General features: G+C 36.5%; 3 protein-coding genes across 4 annotated transcripts; 1 reads left to right on the top strand and 2 right to left on the bottom strand.

Moving 5' to 3' along the window:
* The first annotated feature begins 654 nt into the window (after positions 1-654).
* On the top strand, positions 655-19,352 carry LOC133521560 (fatty acid-binding protein homolog 7-like). Its single transcript, XM_061856591.1, has 4 exons — positions 655-870; positions 960-1,129; positions 17,065-17,175; positions 18,297-19,352. Exons 1-4 carry the CDS (start codon positions 801-803, stop codon positions 18,351-18,353), a joined length of 408 nt encoding a protein of 135 aa, XP_061712575.1. The 5' UTR covers positions 655-800; the 3' UTR covers positions 18,354-19,352.
* On the bottom strand, positions 2,767-7,714 carry LOC133521556 (uncharacterized). The gene is made up of 6 exons (XM_061856588.1): positions 6,664-7,714; positions 6,216-6,347; positions 4,589-4,845; positions 4,330-4,501; positions 4,061-4,157; positions 2,767-3,792 (listed from the first exon to the last, which is right to left on the bottom strand). The coding sequence occupies exons 1-6, from the start codon at positions 6,779-6,781 to the stop codon at positions 3,765-3,767; spliced, it is 804 nt and encodes a 267-aa protein (XP_061712572.1). The 5' UTR covers positions 6,782-7,714; the 3' UTR covers positions 2,767-3,764.
* Positions 8,656-14,647, bottom strand: LOC133521554 (uncharacterized). Of its 2 annotated transcripts, none has more exons than XM_061856585.1 (4): positions 13,557-14,647; positions 10,938-13,124; positions 9,503-9,711; positions 8,656-8,742 (listed from the first exon to the last, which is right to left on the bottom strand). In XM_061856585.1, exon 2 carries the CDS (start codon positions 12,169-12,171, stop codon positions 11,023-11,025), a length of 1,149 nt encoding a protein of 382 aa, XP_061712569.1. In that variant the 5' UTR covers positions 12,172-13,124; positions 13,557-14,647; the 3' UTR covers positions 8,656-8,742; positions 9,503-9,711; positions 10,938-11,022. The 2 variants fall into 2 exon arrangements, with proteins under 2 accessions (XP_061712569.1, XP_061712570.1); XM_061856586.1 differs by having other exon boundaries at positions 13,605-14,647.
* Positions 19,353-20,362: the final 1,010 nt, after the last annotated feature.

The raw sequence follows: 20,362 nt of genomic DNA, 5'->3' as shown, positions 1-20,362 counted from the left end.
AAAGTTTCATACAGTAGGCATTAGAATGGGTATTTTTATCGTTTTCCTCTTCAAAAGTGATATTAACCCGGACTCCTTGCAAGTACACTAGCATAACTTTCTGCCACCGTCGACATACTCGCTCGCTCGTTATGATATTCCGGAGAGGTACATAGTGTAACACGGCACGCCAGCAGTCTTCATTTAAATAATCCAATATCGTACGGGCGTTATTTTCTTCAGCTTCTAACATTTTATTCGAGTATTTGTAGTAAACAAATTAGTACAGCATTTTGAGCGTGAACTGTCAGTGTCACTACTGTTAGTGTCATTTAGTATAACCGATAGTACCTGTCAGATCAGTACCCCTAGTGTAAATAAATTCGATTTCGAAACGTGACGTACGCGTTTGCGTTTAGTCTCGTTTTGTATGTGATTTAGAAAGAGCGCGCCAAGCGGGACGTTTTGGAAACTCGAAATCCTATACAAAATGACACTTAACGCAAACGCGTTCGTCACGTTATGATGTCGATAAAACTTACACTAGGGGTACTGATACACACTCGCTCGACTCACTCGCACTCGAGCACAGCCTCATTTATGTGAGCGAGATGTAGATATAGATCAAATTTTAGGGGTTTTCTTAAAAATCTACTGGCAACATATTTTGTGTGTGACGTTTCATACCGCTTTCGTTTCAGTCTTTGGCCGCTTTGTTGTTCACTTCACTGATAGTGATAATGATAGTATTTTTTACCGGGCCGTACAGGTGAGGTGACTTCGCCATTCTTCGTGTCTAAAAATAAACAAGCGCTAGAAAAATGCCGTCCATCGCCGGAAAATACCAGCACTATAAAAATGAAGATATTGATGAATATTTCACAGCAGTCGGTATGTAAAAATGAGAAACTTTGTATTTTTTTAATAATTTCATTTCGTGTAAAGCTTAATAATTTATAGAAAATTTACTATTTTTATAGGTGTACCATATATGGGGCGAAAAATGATGTCTATGTCATCTCCTGTTATGGAAATTACCTTAGAAGGAGAAACTATGACAATTAAAAATTCTTCCTTATTGAGAACAACTGAATATAAATTCAAATTAGGCGAAGAATATGTTGAGAATATGCCGAATACTTCAATAAAGGTGAATGGGACTGTTTAACGATTATATATTTTAAAATTTAACTCCAAACTGAACTATTTTTTTTCTATCTGTAAAAGACATGGATTTCTCATGCTCATTAAACTCATCAAATTTTTTTATTATTATTCTGTAGTGCATAAAATATACTTTTTTGACTTAGCAACCGAGTCCATTTTAAACCTACTCACCAACGCAAAACTACCGGGTAGGAAAACTCTGCTGCACTGCCCTTTGAGCACGAGGCAGTGAGGTCAATATATAATATAATATACATATTTACACACCCACGTCTCTCTTTTTTGTTTTGGATAGACAATAAGTGACTTTTAATTAATTTGCATCCGTACCTCAAAAGGAAAAATCCCTTACAAAATCACTCTGTCTGTCTGTCAAGATCAAGACCCTTTATCATGGTAAACGTTGGAGATATTGACGTGAAATTAAAACCATATACTCAGGTTTACAGTCCTTTGAAGTTGTAAAAAAAAATCTAACTTCTAAGTTAACTTAAAAAAGATATGGCCGAGTATGCCGCTAAAAACGTATATTTTGACACTCGCAAAGGAATCAAAATGTGTAAGGTACTTTCCGTTGACCTTAATTAAGTTAATTTGGCAAGTAATACCGTCTTATACAACAAGTAGAGAAAAAAAAGTCTTTATTTAAAGTACTTAATCAATCATCGAGATTAAGCACCAGTATGTGTGATCATAATAATATTATCATATATGTAATGTATGGGTAGCAAAATCTTTATGAAGATTTTTTTAAACTACTACAAATTTGTAGAGAAGAGAAAAATCTGAATGTCGTATATTTTTATGTACGGAATCCTCGATGAGAGAGTGACTCGCGCTTGGCCGGTTTTTTTAAACATCGTTTAAACTTGTCTTATATGCAATTGTAAAACCTTTGTCGTATTAACAATTATTTTTTAACCCCCGACGCAAAAAGAGGGGTGTTATATATTTGACGCCACCCAGATAGCATTTTAGACTTGGACCCGCCTTGCAACAAGTTTGACGTATCACAAGTGAAGGGTTGTGACAAGTTTGCGATGACAAGTATGTACACTTGACGCAAGCCTGGATCAAACCTCCTAGTTTCCCAACAACAAACTTGCAAGAAGTTTGTTTTGCAAACTATGTGCAATAGTGACATGTTCGATTTGCATCGTGTTTGTTTCGACAATTTATATGCAATATTGACATTGTAAACCTTACATATTTTTTGTTTTAACAAACTATATGCAATACTGATATTATCAACCTCGCATGGTGTTTGTTCTAACAAATTATACGCAATACTGACATGTCAGATTTACGTCTTTTTTGTTTCTACAATTTATATGCAAGGCTAACATGTCAAATTTGAATGATGTTTGTTTTCATAAACTATATGCAATAGTAACATCTCAGCTTTGCATAGTGTTTGTTTAACTAAAGGATTTTTCGTCACAATCGAGTGCGATGCTGGCGAGGCGTGAGCGAGGCGCGTCGCTGAGGTCCGAATGTTAGCCTCACGTCGTGACACGAGGCACAACGGTGTGTCGGACTGTCGGTGTCGCGCCCGCGCCGACGCCCCGCCGGCATCGCGCTGGAGTGTGACGAAGCCTTAAACTAACTAAATAAAACAAATTATTCATGGGTAATTGTGTAAGATTTTATTACAGTATTTATTAGGTATGGAACACAACATATTATTTTACAGTACATATGGTGCTACTTTCCCGCACGCGTGCGGGAATGAGCACTTTCTGTGCATATGTCGAAACTTTAAAGACCCATATACAGTACATATGGGTCGTTGTACGATACACGTGCGAACCAGTAATTCGCATCTAGTGTCGATTTCAAACACTCCCTTCGGTCGTATTTTCATTTATCACCACTCGTTGCGAATTTCCTATTTTTTGCACTTGTATCGTAATAGTACATTACGATACAAGTGCGAAAAATAGGAAATTCGAAACGAGTGGCGATAAATTAAAACACGACCGAAGGGAGTGTTTTAAATCGACACGAGTTGCGAATTACCTATTCGCACATGTATCGTACAACGTTTTACAGTACATATGGCCCTTTAAATGTTCGACACAGTAACGTAATATGCTACTTCTCGCACTAGTGCTATAAAGTAGCCCCATATGTACTGTAAATAACTATTAAAGCACTATTGGTTAAACTGACTGGTGTCAGTATGCAATAATAATATATAAAGAGTACCAACATACAGTATTGTTACTTAATGCACAGACTCGTTATTTATCCCTTAATAAGACCCCAGTTATACACTGGGGAATACATCTACAGTAAAAAAACCTAAATAATTAAAAAAAACACGTGGTAAATATATGCACTCTACCTATTAGTACACTTGATTTGACATATATTCTCTATTAAAACAGTGATATGATAACTCACCTTCCTTAACAGGCGTAGTGCATAAATTGACCACTTATTGCCGTGGATTTCTTAACACCAAAATTAAATACTGATGAAAAAAGTAAGTATAAGGTACGAAAGCAATATATATCAACTATATAATAATGGTTTTCTCAATTGAAAATGCTGAAGGATTCTTCCATTTTCTCATATTAGCTATGTTTAAAATATCGCCTCTGCCTTTATAAGGGTTATGCTTGTCTGTTTAGTCTTTCTGCCCTGAAACAAATAAATAATATTATAATGACATGCCGTTTTTACCACATACCAATCGACTTGAGGTATATATCATAGACGCATTAAGGTTACCTACTTTATACTTATTTTTTTAGGATCAGAAAAATTACAGTCAAACGTGGGCAGTTATTTCAGAAAATTGCGATGCAATGAAGGTAAATGGGTTTGTTTGCCATAATTTACTTTTCTATCGACACCGACCTTAGAAACTAGGGATTTTCAAAGCATTAATCCTTACAGTAATTCTTACCTTCTTGTTGTCCTAACTTTAGCCTGATTCAGCCAGTCGCTAATTATTTCTTTCAGGTTTTCTTCTGTCGCATCTTCGTAAACTTTCTTGCAGATTTCTGAATAAAAAACGATTTGAATTTACTTGTGCTTACGAAATTTTAAGCAGGCGTATGGGAAAGGTATAAATAATACTTTTTTAATATAATTATTATGATATGAGGCCGTTAATGTCAAAGTCGGTGTTGAGATACTTTAATGTTAGGAAATTTGGTCACAAAATATACTTACGAAAGATTATTTTACAGGTTTCTGTCTTTAAAAATGGTTTTTTATTGGAGTTCTTCATTTGTTTTCCAGTTAAGGAATATAGCTCGGCAACTTCGTCTTGTAGTATTCTTTTCAACATATTAGTGGTTAAACTTCGAATGTTTCTACCGCCAATACCAGCCAAAAATGATACCTATTAAATAAAAGTTACAAAATTACAAGATAAAAAACAATACATAAGTGTCGGACATAAGTAGACAAGTGTATACTGTATACTCACAATTGCCTGTTTGTTCCGGACTATTTGTAACTGGTCATTGAAATGACAAAAACTCGCATCATCCTTTACTGGAAGAGTAGCTAATAATTCAGAAATTTCTAAATTATCTTGTGTATATGCATTAAAGCTATCTGCTGTATGTGTCCCTAAAAGTATGTCAACTTTTCTATTCAATTCAGACATTTGTTTGGCCAAGTCAGTCACGACCTGGATTAAATGAGCCTGCTGCATGCCAAATTGTTTGCTTACGGAGCAGCCTACAACAATAATATGTAGTTAGATGGTGTCACAAGGGAGCTAAATTACATTTATGGAGAAAGCGTACATAATAATCCTTGACAAAGTAAAGCTCGCTACGCTCGGGATTCTAAAATAGAATGCACGATGAAAATACTTTTTCTCCACTCCACCTCGGAAAGGCGCTCTTAATATCCTTTAATAAGTGTGTGGAAAGTTACGTTTTATCCACATGTCCGAATATCATATCCGAATGTAACTTGATACAAATTCTAACAACAACAATATTATTCATTTTCTGCGATAATTTTGAATGATAAATATTGAATAGCAATAATTTTGATTACATTTGCATTATTTAACAGCTTGTATTTTCCTCGCATTGTTGTGGTGAAAAATGTTGTATTGCACTCGGCGGCAAAGTTTGTTCAACCTCTCGTGCTTTGAGGCCCTCGCACGCTCAAGATTCCACTTTTTGAACCACTCGCTACGCTCGTGGCTCAATTTCGGAATATTTCGCTGCCTCGGGTCTCAATATAAGCACGAGAAGTTAAACAACAACTTTGCCCCCTTGTATAATAAATAACTATTGCTAGGTACCATATGTAACACATGCCTATACTTTTTACGCCACCTTTGAGGAAAATAAAAGACCACTAAGACAATCAATACATCCACCATCCACCTGACATCTGTCATTCAACATCCGTTATTTGACGTCCGTCTTCAGACATTCGTCATCCGCCATTCGACAGTCATCCATCATCACAGACTAGATCCAAACACCGCTATATGAAGCATATGGAGCTCAGATTAGAAGCTAAGACCGCGAGGTCACCACAAATATAGGAGCTCTTTTGCTTATAAAATACTGCGCCGTGAGCCGCACAATTGAATTGATTCCTGTTCTAATTTATGCTACAACAACATGAAAATGATATTTGTTATTAATAAGGTCACAAATTAGTATATGGGAGCGCCCGTGTGTGGTGACCTCAAATAGTGTCGCATGCTCCGCGTCTAGTGGGTAAAAGAGATCCGTGTCCATCATCTTTCGTCGTCATCGTCATCATACCACAAATCACAATGGCCGCAAAGGTAAAAATTAAATAATGTAGCCCTAGATATTTTCACAGCACATATTCATATCACCACATTTCACAAACCAAGAGCAAAGTTTTTGCTACTCATGCCGATTTTAGTTCGTTGCCATGCTCACGATTCTGAATGATCATAGCTCGCTACGCTCGTGATTATATTATAGAATCGGCACTCGTTGCAATTACTAACTTTGCTCTCCTATTGCACAAATAACTATTTCTGAATAGGTGATGTGAAGAAATATTCTATCTACATCTAATCTAAAAACAATGACGAAAAAAACACATACCAGAGATACCGTTCGAGACATTATTTGTGCAGGCTAGAGTATGAGTGGGACTACATACAATGATAGAGTTTCCATTTATTGCCCCATGGTTGTTAACTTCTGCACAGTTGTTAAATTCTTCAGGCACAATGTCTGCAACAAACACATAAAAGTCAAACGTTAAAACAATATATAACAAAAAATTTAGTTTCTACAAATTATTTCTAAATCTGCTAAAAATGCGTATCAGATAAGCTGTCACACACGGTGGGTAGAGAATGTAGAGATTTAGGGTGACTCCCTTAAAAGTAGCTACCAAAGCTATTTTTATTCACCCAACACGATTAATAACCAAAAAAGAGACAGAAAAACGGACTTCGGTAAAAAAAATCAGTTTCAAATTTTATTTCTACGTAACCTCCTCGGGATCCTTAAAATAGACATGGTCAATATACAATAAACCAATTACCATATGCGTGGTCTTCAACTCCACTAGAACACAGATGGCCTTCTACAGCTGGGTTGTGTTGACAATTCATCTCTTTAGAGGAATTACTGGCATTTTTATTTGTGTCTGCTACTAACATGGCACTTATTTTAGGTTTAGGAGGAGTTTCGTAGACCACTACCTGTCAGATAGGGTGGTGGTCTGCAGCACGCCCGAGGGGCGACTGGAAAGGCGGATGGCCTGCGGTGTTCCCCAGGGGTCGGTGCTTGGACCCCTGTTGTGGAACATCGGCTTCGACTGGGCCATCCGAGCAGAGCTGCTCCCCCGGATGGCCCTCATGTGTTACGCCGATGACACGATGGTGGCCATTCGGGGTAAGGACCTGGGGGAGGCAATGCGGAGGGCGGAAGTGGCGGCGGACCTCATGATTCATAGGATCCGCCTCCTAGGACTGAGAGTCTCCCTCACAAAGACTGATGCAATAGTCTTTGCGAGGAGAGGTTGGAGGGTGCCCGCCGGGTCCTCCCTCAGAATAGCCGGCGAGGATGTCCAGGTGAGGCCCCATATAAAGTACCTCGGCCTCACGCTGGACAGATGTTGGAACTTCGGGGAGCACTTCCGCCAAATTGCTCCCCGAATAGTGACGGCGGCGTCGGAGATGGGTCGGCTGTTGCCCAACGTGGGAGGACCGTCACATGCCTGCAGACGTCTATACGCTGGAGTAGCCCGATCCATGGCCCTCTATGGGGCCCCGATCTGGGCCGACAAACTCAACGGGGAGAACAAAGCCCTGCTTCGGAGGCCCCAACGGGTAATAGCTGTACGCGTCTGCAGGGCCTATGTGACGGTGAGTTGGGCGGCAGCGTGCGTATTGGCGGGCACCTCCCCTTGGGAACTGGACGCTGAGGTGCTCGCTGATGCGCACAGACGGAGAATCAGGAGTAGGGAGACGGGCGACTTCCCTGCTCCTGAAGAAGTGAGGGAGGCACGCAGAATGGCGCAGAGGAGATTGCGTGAAAAGTGGAAGGAGGACCTGGAGAACTCCCCCTATGGAACCTACACCATAGGGGCAGTTCTCCCGTCGCTAGACCGATGGCTTGATCGGACGCACGGCAGGGTTGGGTTTAGACTGGTGCAGGTACTGACCGGACACGGGTGCTTCGGTCACTACCTGCACTGGATCGGTCGCGAGCCTACCCAATCCTGCCATCAATGTGACGAGACGGATGACACCGCCCAGCACACCCTGCAGGTGTGCAATCGCTGGGCGGTGGAGCGGAGTGCGCTGGTGGTAGCCATCGGGACCAATGATCTCTCGCTGCACAGTGTCGTGGCGGCCATGCTGGGCAGCGAGAGATCCTGGGAGGCGGTGACCTCCTTTTGTGACGCGGTTGTCTCGCAAAAGGAGGTCGAGGAGCGGGAGCGCGAAGAGGATCCAAACGCGCTCCCGATCAGGCGAAAAAGAGCGGGCAGGAGGGCTAGGCGGTTCGCCATTGCGAACCGCGCTATACCCCAGTAGGGCAGCGGGTGAGGGACCCGCAACACGGCCCTACACGGGAGGGGGGAGAGTCAGTTATGCGTTTGCTGATTCTCCCCAAACTGGTGTGAAGTCCCGGTTCATCCGGGTCGGGACCGCCGGGGGGGTGCTGAGGTGACGTGCTTGCGAGCCCCCTGCACCCCCCTTAACGGCATGGACGGAAACGCCGCAGGGGAGGTTAGTGGGTATTCTCCTCCTCCCCCTCTGAATAGCAGAGGGGGTTACGGAAGGAGCGAGTCCCACATACCGCCCCCCCAATGGGCTTCCCTCGCCCGGGGGGCGATGATGCGTAAAGGCATTCACCCCTGCGTCAACAAAAAAAAAAAAAAAAAAAAAAAAAAAGGTTTAGGAGGAGTTGGATATTTAACTAAATCATTTTCTTTTTTTTTTAATATTTGCTGGGTTTTTGACATCTTCATAATGGGGTATTCATCTTCTGAGTTAGAGTCTTCTGGCAGGGATATTTTTTTGTCTTCTTTTTCTTTTTCTTACTTCCTCATCAGAATCCAAATTGGAAGTTTCTTCTGCTTTTTTCAAATGGAGACGGGCTTCGCTATAATTTTCTGAAAGTAAAAATGGATTCAGGAAAATTACGAAAAATATATATACGAGATGGTATTGTTTTTAGGGTTCCGTAGCCAAATGGCAAAAAACGGAACCCTTATAGTTTCGCCATGTCCGTCCGTCTGTCTGTCTGTATGTCCGAGGCTTTGCTCCATGGTCGTTAGTGCTAGAAAGCTGAAATTTGGCATGGATATATAAATTAATAACGCCGACAAAGTCATACAATAAAATCTAAAAATTTTACGTGTAGGGTACCTCCTCTACACGTAAAGTGGGGGTGAAATTTTTTTTTTGCTTCAACCCTACAGTGTGGGATATCGTTGGAAAGGTCTTTCAAAACTAATATGGGTCTTCAACAAACATTTCTTGATAAAGTGAATATATTCGGAGATAATTGCTCCGAAAGAAAGAAAATGTGTCCCCCCCCCCCTCTAACTTTTGAACCATTAGTCCAAAAAATATGAAAAAAATCTTGGAAGTAGAGCTTAAGAAAGACATTAAATGAAAACTATAGCGGATATGATCAGTTTAGCTGTTTTTGAGTTATCGCAAAAAGTTTCCCCTTCATAGTAAAAAGACGTACACCCACAGTTCATCCCTTGGTTAACAATCTACCATACTTTAAGCTCCAGTTTAGCTTATTGTGATGGAAGAGTAACTACGGAACCCTACTCTGAGCATGGCCTGACATGCTCTTGGCCGGTTTTATTTCCTTTTCAGGTAGGTCCGGAACCCTAAAAATATATGAAAATTTCATACCGTAGTATTTTAGAATTTTTATTTTATACTGCGGCCATTTATCCTCGGGTTCAGCTTTCCTTTTTAACAATTTGTCTTTTAATTCTTCTGTACGTACATTAGGGTACGAACATAAATTTTCATTTATTACCCAGTTTGATGCAATTATTCCTGGTGCATCAGCCTCGTCCACAAATGTAACGATGGCAAAATGAGCCATTATAAAGAATCTGAAAATACATTACAAAATAAGTACCTATGAAGCATAGCTAAATTGACCAACGAAATAAGTAAGTAGTAACGATTTTGTCAATAATTCTGGGAGTTTTTCGACTATAAGCGGTTGCGGTGAACATACAGGATGGTTTTTTTAATGGGTCAGTATTGGCAGCTACTATAATCCCATGCCCCTATAAGAAGATTATCTTAGCGGGCCTTTAGATTTTTTTAAATTATAACATTGCAATTTTTATTTTAATGTAGGCAGCAACAAAATTGGTTAAAACAAAGTTTTTTAGTGCCATCTGTCCTGCTTTTATCAGGGATTTCATAGAGACCAAGCCATGTTAAGGCAAGGGCACTAGGAAAAACACAAATCAAAGAAAACGTTTCCCATACATTGTGAAAATGCTCTTTTATTACTTCGGTCAATCACTCACATACTCATATTATACGCTTTTTAAAATCATAATTTTGTATGAAGACATCACAATGGGGAAGGCAAATGTTAAAGGTTTTGATAGATGCCACCAGCATATGTTTCTCCAGTATCTAGTTTTGTTCTATGGGATTTCAGCCAAATCCCAAACTAAAATTTGACGGGGAAAACCTACGCTGGCGCCATCTGTAACAATACTCTGATGCTATTGGATTACTAAAAATCACGAAAATCAAATTTACTATTTTTTATACATTTTTTCACTTATGAAGACATGCTGCAAGCTGTAATGAATCACAGAAATATCCTTATGCGATTAAGTGAATAACCTTGTATTTTTAGCTAATGTATGGAAAATGTTTTCTTTGATACTAGGTGGCTTTCATAGTGCTCTAAGGTTGGTTTCTTGATCTTAATCCGTGATAGAAACAGCGAATGGCATCAAATGTGTATTTTTAAATAATTCAATTTTCTCCCTGACTGTGCATGGTTTCAAAATTATTTAAATGTCATAAATTAAAAAGCTAAAAAAGGTTTCCTAAAACTATTATAGCGTAGCGGCACGGGGGTTTAGCAGCTACATACACTTGCAGCAGCTACATCCACTTCTACTATAGGACTAATATATAGGACTAATTTCAATATCGCGAATAAGATGTTGGGTGTTTCATACACTTCGGCTCTGCAAAAGCAACTTGTATTAACAGTTTGACCAGGGGCATATTTCTCAAAAGCTTGTAACTTGTATTAACAAGTTACAAGCTTTTTAAAAATAGGCCCGGCTTGATATCCACATACCTGTAGTAAGTAATCATCCACTTTGACAAAACCCACAAGGCTAGTAAAGGATAGGACAGGAACAAAGGACATTATGGATTAAGACCTATGAATGCAGCATTTTGATTGCGACATGGTGATCATGAAAAGGGAGAAGAACAACTTTTCCCACAATATCCGACACAGGTTTTTCACATAGACTCATTTTTTCTTTTACTATATTAATTCCTATACTAGAACTTTCTATTAATGGTGTACCAAAGAAGTTTTCTTTAGTTGCAAACTCTTTACAGAGTATAACCATGCTCTGCACATTATTGGAAAACACTATGTTGCATACTGCTACAATATTACCATGTTTTAAAACACAATATGAATCCGGATGTGCTGTTTTTATTACAAAAGATTGAAATTTAATTGAGCTGAACTGCTGTAATTTATCACACCCTGGCAAAAGCAAGCCTGATGAGTGAGGTTTTACAAATATTGGATAAATAGAACCACAAGGTAATATGTTTTTAGTCCAAAAGTTAGAATTACTCATTTCCCCGAACCTCTTAATTATTTGCTGAAGAGGTTTGGCCCCTTTTCTGATATTCTTTTTGAAAACCTGTAAAAAGTTTTCAAATGGAAATGCTGCACAGGAATCAAGTGCACCAAATTCATATACATCATCACTGAGGTGTACAAGACCATGTAGATTATAAGTTGCCATTTGGGCGCCATATAAATTGATGAATGTTTTGACAAAATGTTTTAGCAGATTTCTAGCATATTCATTGTATTTAAAGCAATATTCCGGATTTAATAATATACTCATAGAAACAGTAAGGCTTATAAAATTGTTATAATATGATAAATATTCAGACTTTAATTTTGAAAGTACTAACGGCCCTGTGTATAGCAAAAAATGGCGAAATTCAGTTGCCTTCCACCTTTTGACGTCATCCAAAGAACGTGGTTTCCTATTGAACTCTAAAGGCATGTGCTTGGCAAGAGCAACCAGATCAGCACTGATGTTATTTAAAATTTGACGAGGCAGTTTTATTGGTACTGGTCCAAACATCCATATATAAATAAGACTGCGCACAACACCTAGGCAAACAAGGTGCATATAATCCAATGGGAAACTTTTAATAAAATGTATGCCAGGTACTGATATTAATGGCGTTTGAGTACGGTGAAAATCTTCATCATCCATCTTGAGAAACTCTTCATGGGTTCTTAGAGTTGCATCACACTCAGGAAATGTCATTCTGTTTTCCAAATAAACACCAGGTTGTCTGCACTTTGTACATGAAAAAAAGATTTTGCCGGAGTATCACAAACAAAACCTTTAATAGCAACTTTAATGTTTTTGCCGTTAATAGTCAAACCCGAGTTAATCAATTTAGCAACTTCAGAAATAAATTCTTCCATAAAAGATGTGCAGCTAATAGGTTTTTTAGGGCCACAATACACACCAATAGGGAACACAACCGATTTTATTGCAGGAACATTATAGACAGAACCCAAAATTGGCCAAAACTCCATTGTACTACTTTTAAATAATGGTAACCCATCAATGCTGATTAATAGAAGAATTTCATTATCATTTTCACTAACAAATTTCAATATTTCCCTCAAATTTTTCTCCAAACCTATATGAGAGTAATGTCCTGGCTCAACAACTCGACAGATAACATTTGCCGGAGTCTTAAGTAATGATCTAGCATCAGCTGGCAAATCAAAACATTCATGATCTTTTAATATATTCAGCAATTCATTAGTAGCAACATGGGTCATTTGATTTTTGATAGCCCAATGTCTCAAACTATTTTTAAATGATTCATTCATATCAATTGGATTAACCTGGTCATCACTATCACTATCTGATAAAGGCTGTTCATTAATAAAATTATTAAATGCCGAATAATCATTATAAGCTGGAGTATTTTGTTGACTTGGAGAGGAATTGAAATGGTTTTGAGGAGGATGGGAACAATGTCAAGAGGACCCCGGGCTATTCAAGTCAAATTCGTTCTCTGCCATTAGCTGCACCACCTGACGAGAGTTGTGATGAGAAAACAATATGTTTTCCTCTGTGTGGCTGTCATTGGTCGAAATATTATTTGTTTGTGTGTTTTGTGCCATTTCTCGTTTTATTCTCTTTAACTGTCCCTGCCTAGACATTAGGACAAAAGGTTTTCGAGACATGTTCAGTTCTTCCTAAAGAAAATAAAAAATAGAAAATAAGTAAATATCTCTAGAAGCCGTCAGATTTTTAACTCTAGTCACCAATATCATTCCATATCGACTCATAGTAATGTTTTTGTACGCCTAGCATATCTTGGCATGTGACGCGCGAATTCATACTTCAAGCGTGACTCGAAGTATAAAGTAAATACGCTACAACCTGTAGGCCTAGCATATCTTACGTTGTACCCTGAACTCGCGCGTCAAAAGTCAAGTTATGCTAACAGGCCTGCTTGCCCTTTAGCCATCAACACACACACAGTGAATCCTTCCTTAAAGCATCACCTCTGGGGTTGAAGACGTCTAAAGGCTAAAATGATATCTGCTTTCGTATAGATAGGCCGTATTCTCGTTAAAAACAACAAAATCGTTACAAAAGGAAATTAAAGAATTTAACCTACTTACCTACTATGTCCAGTAACAATAAAAACTTTATCACAATATTCACAATACCAGCTTCATGCAGCCTCAGCCATCTTGTCTCGACCGCCTCTGCTGCCTCTGCTGGAGTTTTTTTTTTTCTTCATAAGGATTTTGGGCGGTAAATTGGTAATAGCACAATACGGCCGGCGAACGGATGGAGCTGTCAGGTAGACGCTAACCGCGCTATATACTGGACCATGATATTAAAAAACGGTCAAAGTTTTGTTAGACAAAAAAGTGCTCTATTTTTTGATTTTTAAGGTTTAAATTTAAGAACCTCATAATACGTATTATTAAAGCAAGTAGCGAAAGTTGCGTCAGTTCAACAACGAAGGATGATTCACGACGCTTACCGAACACTTGCGTAGCAACACGAATCGATCGTCCATTTTATGTCTGACATATTATTTATCGTTTAGTAGTACTGAAGTTAGGGGTCAAATTATATTAGACATTGAGACGATTCAAATAATTTTTTTTGAAATGTGAACTGCATATCGTCTTTGTTTTGGGTTTGCGAATTGGCGGCATGGCGGGAATTCGTACAATAACCAACTAATCAACTATTAATGTATTGTATTTGTCGAAAGAGTACGAAATTTCGCTTGTTTTGTTTTAATTAATAATAAAATAATCATAGAAATAATATTCATGTATGGAATCAGATATTTTTAGCATACTTACTTACGCCATTCAATAGATTTTTCTAGTACCTTGGAAAAATATAGTTAGCAATGGTCTTATTTAATTTTTGCCTAATCATTTTAGGAATCCTTTCTAAGATCAATTACCTGGTAACTTATAACGCAGGTAACCAATAATTAGGAATACGGCAAATATTAATCCTTAAAAAAATAATAATATTTAAGTAGGTACATTAGTAGCAAGTTCTGGTCAAAGTACAACATATTTTCGGTATCTGAGGTACAACAAAGCAACTTTTTAGACAAGTAAGCTTCGTAATAGCACTTCCAATTGAGATTAGGCTGAAGTAATCCTACCATCGAGTAGCTAATTACTTATTTAACTTTAACCCATATATTATATTCTTTTTTTTTATCTGTTAGCAAAACATGAAATCATCATCCTTGATGTAGGTACTTAACATTCGATATACTGACTTTTCATGAGACAATTTATATTTTGATTTTTTTCTTGAGATACCGACCGCTTTCAAGTTTCGTTGATAGCTTGATTTTGATGATTAATAATAACGTTTCAAATAATATGAATGAAGTAGGTATTTCAATAACCGTGGCAATGTGGAAATATTGCCAACTGTCCGAGGTAAAACTAGGACCAAGGTAAAAGAGTTACTTTAAATCAATACAAACTTAAATCTGAAAGATCATCATCCGTTTGCAGTAAAATTGAAAGATCATGTAGGTATTGTGTCCTTTTGATGATAATAATTATGTGCATGTAGGTACGTAATTTTACTAATTAATAAAATAATTTTATAAAAATTAACTTTGCAGCAACTTTGAAAAATAATTAAAGACCATGTTTCCAACTTAATGTTACACCAAAGTTAACAGCAACTTTAAACCAAACACGGAAATAGTATTTTATACAATCTTAATACAATAGAGAGCTTTTCAGTCGAGTAGGTACCGTGTTTAGGCAACGAAGCTTGCTGAGTTGCTTAAGTGAGGTACGAGATTGAAAAGCCTGATTATATCACTATTGTATACAATACTTATTCTACGAGCTAATAAAAATAGTATTTCTTTTACTATAAAACCTAAATAAGTAATGAAAATTGGTAAGTAGTACAAAAGACAAAAACGCGCGAGCCTCTGCCCGCCCGTCCCCCGTTCTATGGGAGCGCGGCGGCACGTGATTGGTCTATTTTTTTTTTATAGTTGATTACAGCGTATCGAAAAAATTTTGTACACTTGAGTTGGGAGTCCATATATGAAAAATATGCAATTATAGTTTTGTATAAGAAATCTTAATTCAACCATTACAGTCGACGAGTAGAAAAATCAACTTTGATACTTGAAACATCATCAAAGTTTGCAGCAATTTAGATTTTTTTTTTATTAAGCTTGCAGTTTGACGTTACACCAAAGTTTGCAGTAGCTTTAAAATAAATTTGAAAGATCATTTTTGCAAATTAACATATCAGCAAAGTTTGCAGCAACTTTGAAATATCATGCTTGCCACTTGAAAAAACGTCAAAGCTTGCAGCAACTATAAAAATAATAATAATATCATGTTTGCAACTTGAAGTCACAGCAAAGCTTGCAGCAATTATAAAACAAACTTGAAAGACCATCTTTGCAAATTGAAATATAAACAAAGTTTGTAGAAACTTTGAAACAAATGTCAAAAATCATATTTGCAACTTGCAGTATCTTCAAAGTTTGCAGCCATTTTGAAAGATTATATTCGAAACATGAAATAAAATGCAAGATTGCGACAATACTGCAACATATTTGAAGCATTATATATCAAATTTATAAGTTGCTCCAAGATTGATACAAGCTTGCCTTGTTACATTTGACGTAGCAATTTATAATCAAAGAAAAATCATATTTGCTGCAAGGTGATCTGCTATCTGGGCAATATCTGCCTGTCTGTCTGTGGCAGTGTAGCTCTCCAATGATTTCAATGCAGTTTTTTAACGTGAAAGCGAGTTTTCCTGCGGTGGTTCTTACCTATGTTTCATAAAAATCGATCCAGCATTTTAAAGAGTATCCGCTAAGAAATTTTTGGCATAAAATGGATTTGTTGGCATATAGCATATAGGGGTTTTAATTTTTTTTAAATTTATACTTATTAATGATTTGCTGGAATTAAAGACGATAATACATATAAGATATCATGGCAGTCATTAATCTAGGTAATTTGCTTTTAGGTATTGTGACAGCACATTGATTAGAAGTTGAGGCATTTAGATAAAGTGGTGTTTTGAGAAAGAATTTAGGTAATTTAACACTATTACTTTTGGATATCTAGGAATTTTGGTAAATAGGTATAACGAAATTAAGGTACATAGAAACATTAAAATCCAAAGCACTGTGAAATACATATTAAACCTAGAAAATCTAGATCTATGTAGTATATAGATTCTTACTATTATAAAGTCTATTAAAATATTGTATAAACAAACTTATTTCAAAGCTAAATTAAAATTAAGATCTTCTATATTATTTCATCTTAATCGAATTAAAAGCTAATTTTACCTATAACTCTAGCTTATATACGAATTTTATCTTCAACCTACTTATATCGATAAATTGGCTTTGGTTAAATAGGTTGTATTGTTATCTTGTTTTACAATCGACTACTTATTGTAAATTTTATAGACTTTATACGTTTAGGGTACGATAAAAAACGATGGCAGTATAATTGAAAATAAATAAATATAATTTGTTATTTCATACTGCAAACTTATTGCGTGAATCTGACCCCGCTTTGCGTTGATTAATTATCATAATGCTAATCACTATCGATTAAAATAGAAGTTTCTCCTTTTTTTTAGAGCGTAACCATTCTTGTAAACGATCATGAAGTTCAGACGAATTCAGTAATCCCTGAAAACGGTGCGAAATGTGGACGCCATTACCTCTTCACTGATGATGAATGCATTATTGTAAGTACTTTATAAAATGTTATTTCTGAGAATGATGGTCTCCTAAAAAAAGGTATAATAATAAAGTATGGTTGTTGAAATTTTCAAAGTGTGCTCTTAACGGTTCAGGGGGAAAACGGTTAGAGTACATTTTTTTGTTTGGTTCATGAAATTTCTCGGCATTTTTGTGTAGTATTCAGGATTTTTTTTTGAATAATTTGATTTCCTGAAACTTCCACTTTTTTTTACTATGGTTATACATAGTACGGTACGGTACGGGTATGGTTGTACTGTATGACTTGATGGCCTGTTATCTAATTCGTAAAGTATGTGAAAAGTATTAAGCGGGTAAATTTTGACACTGGTGGAGTATTATAAACAGTTTTTGTATTTCAATTTGTGGCGTGCAACAGTAATCCATATGCAACATTTCCATATACGGTCAATCTGCAGCTGAATGAGCTAAATAAAGTCGGACCAACTATGGGCGTCGCCAAGAGGGGGCAGCTGAATACAAAACTTTAAACTATATGTATACCCCTCTCCTTGGCCATCGGCCATATGAACTGCCCCCCTTAGCCCAACAGCTGGATGGCGACGCTCTTGGGACCGAGCTAACTCTGCAAGACATTTGAAATGACAACGTGTGAAAATGACATTATGAAATATTATTACTGTCCAATTTTTACAAAAATATGACCTTTATTTTAAAAATTAGCTTAGACGGACTCTGTGACGTTTACATGTAAAAGGCACTACTTCGACGCTTAGCATAAGGACGTAATAACTTGTATAACTTGTATTTTTATACGAATTACCTGTCAGAGAGTCCTTATGGCAAGCGACAATGGGGTACCTTTTTCATGAAAACGACACATATATTCGTCTTAATCATAGAATAAGACGAATGTATGCAGGCTTTTTACGACATGGAAATGGAAATGCACGGCTACATTAGATTTACATTAAATGCTTTGAAATATAGTAACTAGAGACGTTATCGAAATACGTGCTATTATTCACGATGCGATAGAGCTGATAATATAAATGATATATATGTAATTATCGATAGATTAATCTGATACAATATATAACTGACAAATAAAGTGATCTGTGTAATAATGATACATTTCTTTTTTTAGACACTGACACATGACAACGCTAAGCCTGGGAAGAGATACTTCAAAAGAATTAACTAAATATTACGAGAAAAAATTAAGCATACTATTGTTTGGATACGCACTGATTATTGAAGATATTTTTTTGACTCTGACTCATAGACACACAGCTATTTATCTATTTATAAGCACATAATATTAAGTTTTCAAAAATGATCTTATATTATAATGATCCGTAGGCATTCTAGAAGTAAGCTAAAATGTATACTTAGATTATTCTGCCATGTGTATAGCTTAATCAATAGGGTTGTGTCCAATTTTTTGAAACGCTTGTATTACGTTCTATACTAACTAAAAGTATAAGTTTTTATATTTTTACTTTTTTATATGTACCAACTTTAAATCTTCATATAAATGAAATCGTATAATTTAAATTAATAAATATTTTATACAATACGCAATGTTTTCTTAAGTAATCCTTGCATTATTTTTTATTATCCAGATAAAAAATTATACGCACACACTAAACATCACTTGCTCGTACAACTTGTGCAAGCTTGCCAGAAAACCTTAGTTGAAAGCATGAAAGTTACTTTGAGACCGTTCAGGGATGATGCTTACAAGAAACTTAGGGAAATGTGTTATTAAAGTTTGTGCAGAAAGAGAAGAGTCGTGGAATATATTAAATTATTAGGAACCAATACATTCACTAATCTTTATGCAGACTCTACGTTTACATGTCTTCATTTTCAATAGGTTACCTATATATGTATATATACACGTATATATATATATGTGTATATGTATATGTATGTACCTGTATATGTATAATGTAACTCTAATCATTAATAAAACTAAATGTGCTTAGGTGGATAGTTATTTATTATTGACAACCTCCTATTTTTTGGTGGGCTTATTTTAAAAATAACTTAACCTAAGTGTATTTCTACCAATGTAATTATCTTAAGATAAAGTGATATATGTATAATGTAAAGCGATTAATTGAACTGTTTGACGTGTAAATATGTTGTGTTTATAAATAAACGAAATGAAATTAAATTAAATTGAAATTTAAGTGTATTAGTCAACCTTAAAATCGTTATCCTAAATATAAAACGACCCATACCATTACGCATGAGTTTTTAATCTTAATAAATAATAAGAGTAAGACCAACTTAAGTCCAGCGTCTAAGTTTGATAGCCCAGTGCAAGTGTTGTCTAATTTCTAGAGTCAGACCAAGATAAGTTGGCAGCGATTTTGAGAGCCCAGACAGTGCAAGTGTTATTTTAAACTTAACACTTGCACCGGCTGGCCTATTAAAATCGCTGCCAACTTAGCTTGGTCTTACTCTATGAACTTATGACGTATAAATAACACATGCACAATCTATGCCATTAAAATCGTTGCAGAGTTATCTTGGTCTATCTCTAAGGATTATTACCGATATTTTAAAAGTTGAATACATGTAAGTACATATAACCTGGAAAACTCCAGTAGAAAAAGGTGCGAAATTCAATTTGTTTATGTGATTACAACCCTCATTTTTTAAAATTGCCGCGGTTGATGATGGAAATGGCTTGCCAAACTATACGTCGAAAGTTTTGGATTTGGACATTGAGAAATTTATGTAAACAATAATGAAATTCAATGTAAACAGTAAGAATCATTTGTTTTTTTTTTCATGAACGTCAATTTTTTACGATATAAGTATGGTGTTTTTTTTGTTACTGAGTTATAAATGTTATAATATATCTCACATTTGGGTAAAAATATTGCACAATGGCAGCCCCGACCATGACATCTGGCGTAGACACAAATAAGATAACACTATTTCAATAATAAAGGAATTAATTTAAACGTAGTGTAATTTCAGTCTGGGCAACATATCCGTACATAACACATGCGACTTGTATTTGCCTAAGCTTCTGTTGCATATTTTTCTTCAATATCACAAAACAAGAGTGATGCAGCTATTTACGCATGATATTATGTAGATAACAAACTTCGGAGTGGATGTAGCCGAGCCCATGAGCCCAAGCCATTGTGATCATTGTGATTGTCAAGGCCAAAGAGTAAAGTAAGTATATAG

This window comes from Cydia pomonella, chromosome 9 (assembly GCF_033807575.1).
Source record: "Cydia pomonella isolate Wapato2018A chromosome 9, ilCydPomo1, whole genome shotgun sequence".
Lineage (NCBI taxonomy): Eukaryota > Metazoa > Arthropoda > Insecta > Lepidoptera > Tortricidae > Cydia > Cydia pomonella.
The sequence above is the reverse complement of the archived record's forward strand: the minus strand, read 5'-3'. Positions and strand labels throughout refer to the sequence as shown.

Coding starts and splice junctions, on each gene's coding strand:
- LOC133521554 (XM_061856585.1), bottom strand. CDS start 12,171: ATGACATTTCCTGAGTGTGATGCAACTCTAAGAACCCATGAAGAGTTT.
- LOC133521556 (XM_061856588.1), bottom strand. CDS start 6,781: ATGTTAGTAGCAGACACAAATAAAAATGCCAGTAATTCCTCTAAAGAG. Junction 6,348..6,663: donor AGTTGAAGACCACGCATATG/GTAATTGGTTTA, acceptor TGTTTGTTGCAG/ACATTGTGCCTGAAGAATTT. Junction 4,502..4,588: donor TCCGGAACAAACAGGCAATT/GTGAGTATACAG, acceptor TTTATTTAATAG/GTATCATTTTTGGCTGGTAT.
- LOC133521560 (XM_061856591.1), top strand. CDS start 801: ATGCCGTCCATCGCCGGAAAATACCAGCACTATAAAAATGAAGATATT. Junction 871..959: donor TGAATATTTCACAGCAGTCG/GTATGTAAAAAT, acceptor CTATTTTTATAG/GTGTACCATATATGGGGCGA. Junction 1,130..17,064: donor TGCCGAATACTTCAATAAAG/GTGAATGGGACT, acceptor CCTTTTTTTTAG/AGCGTAACCATTCTTGTAAA.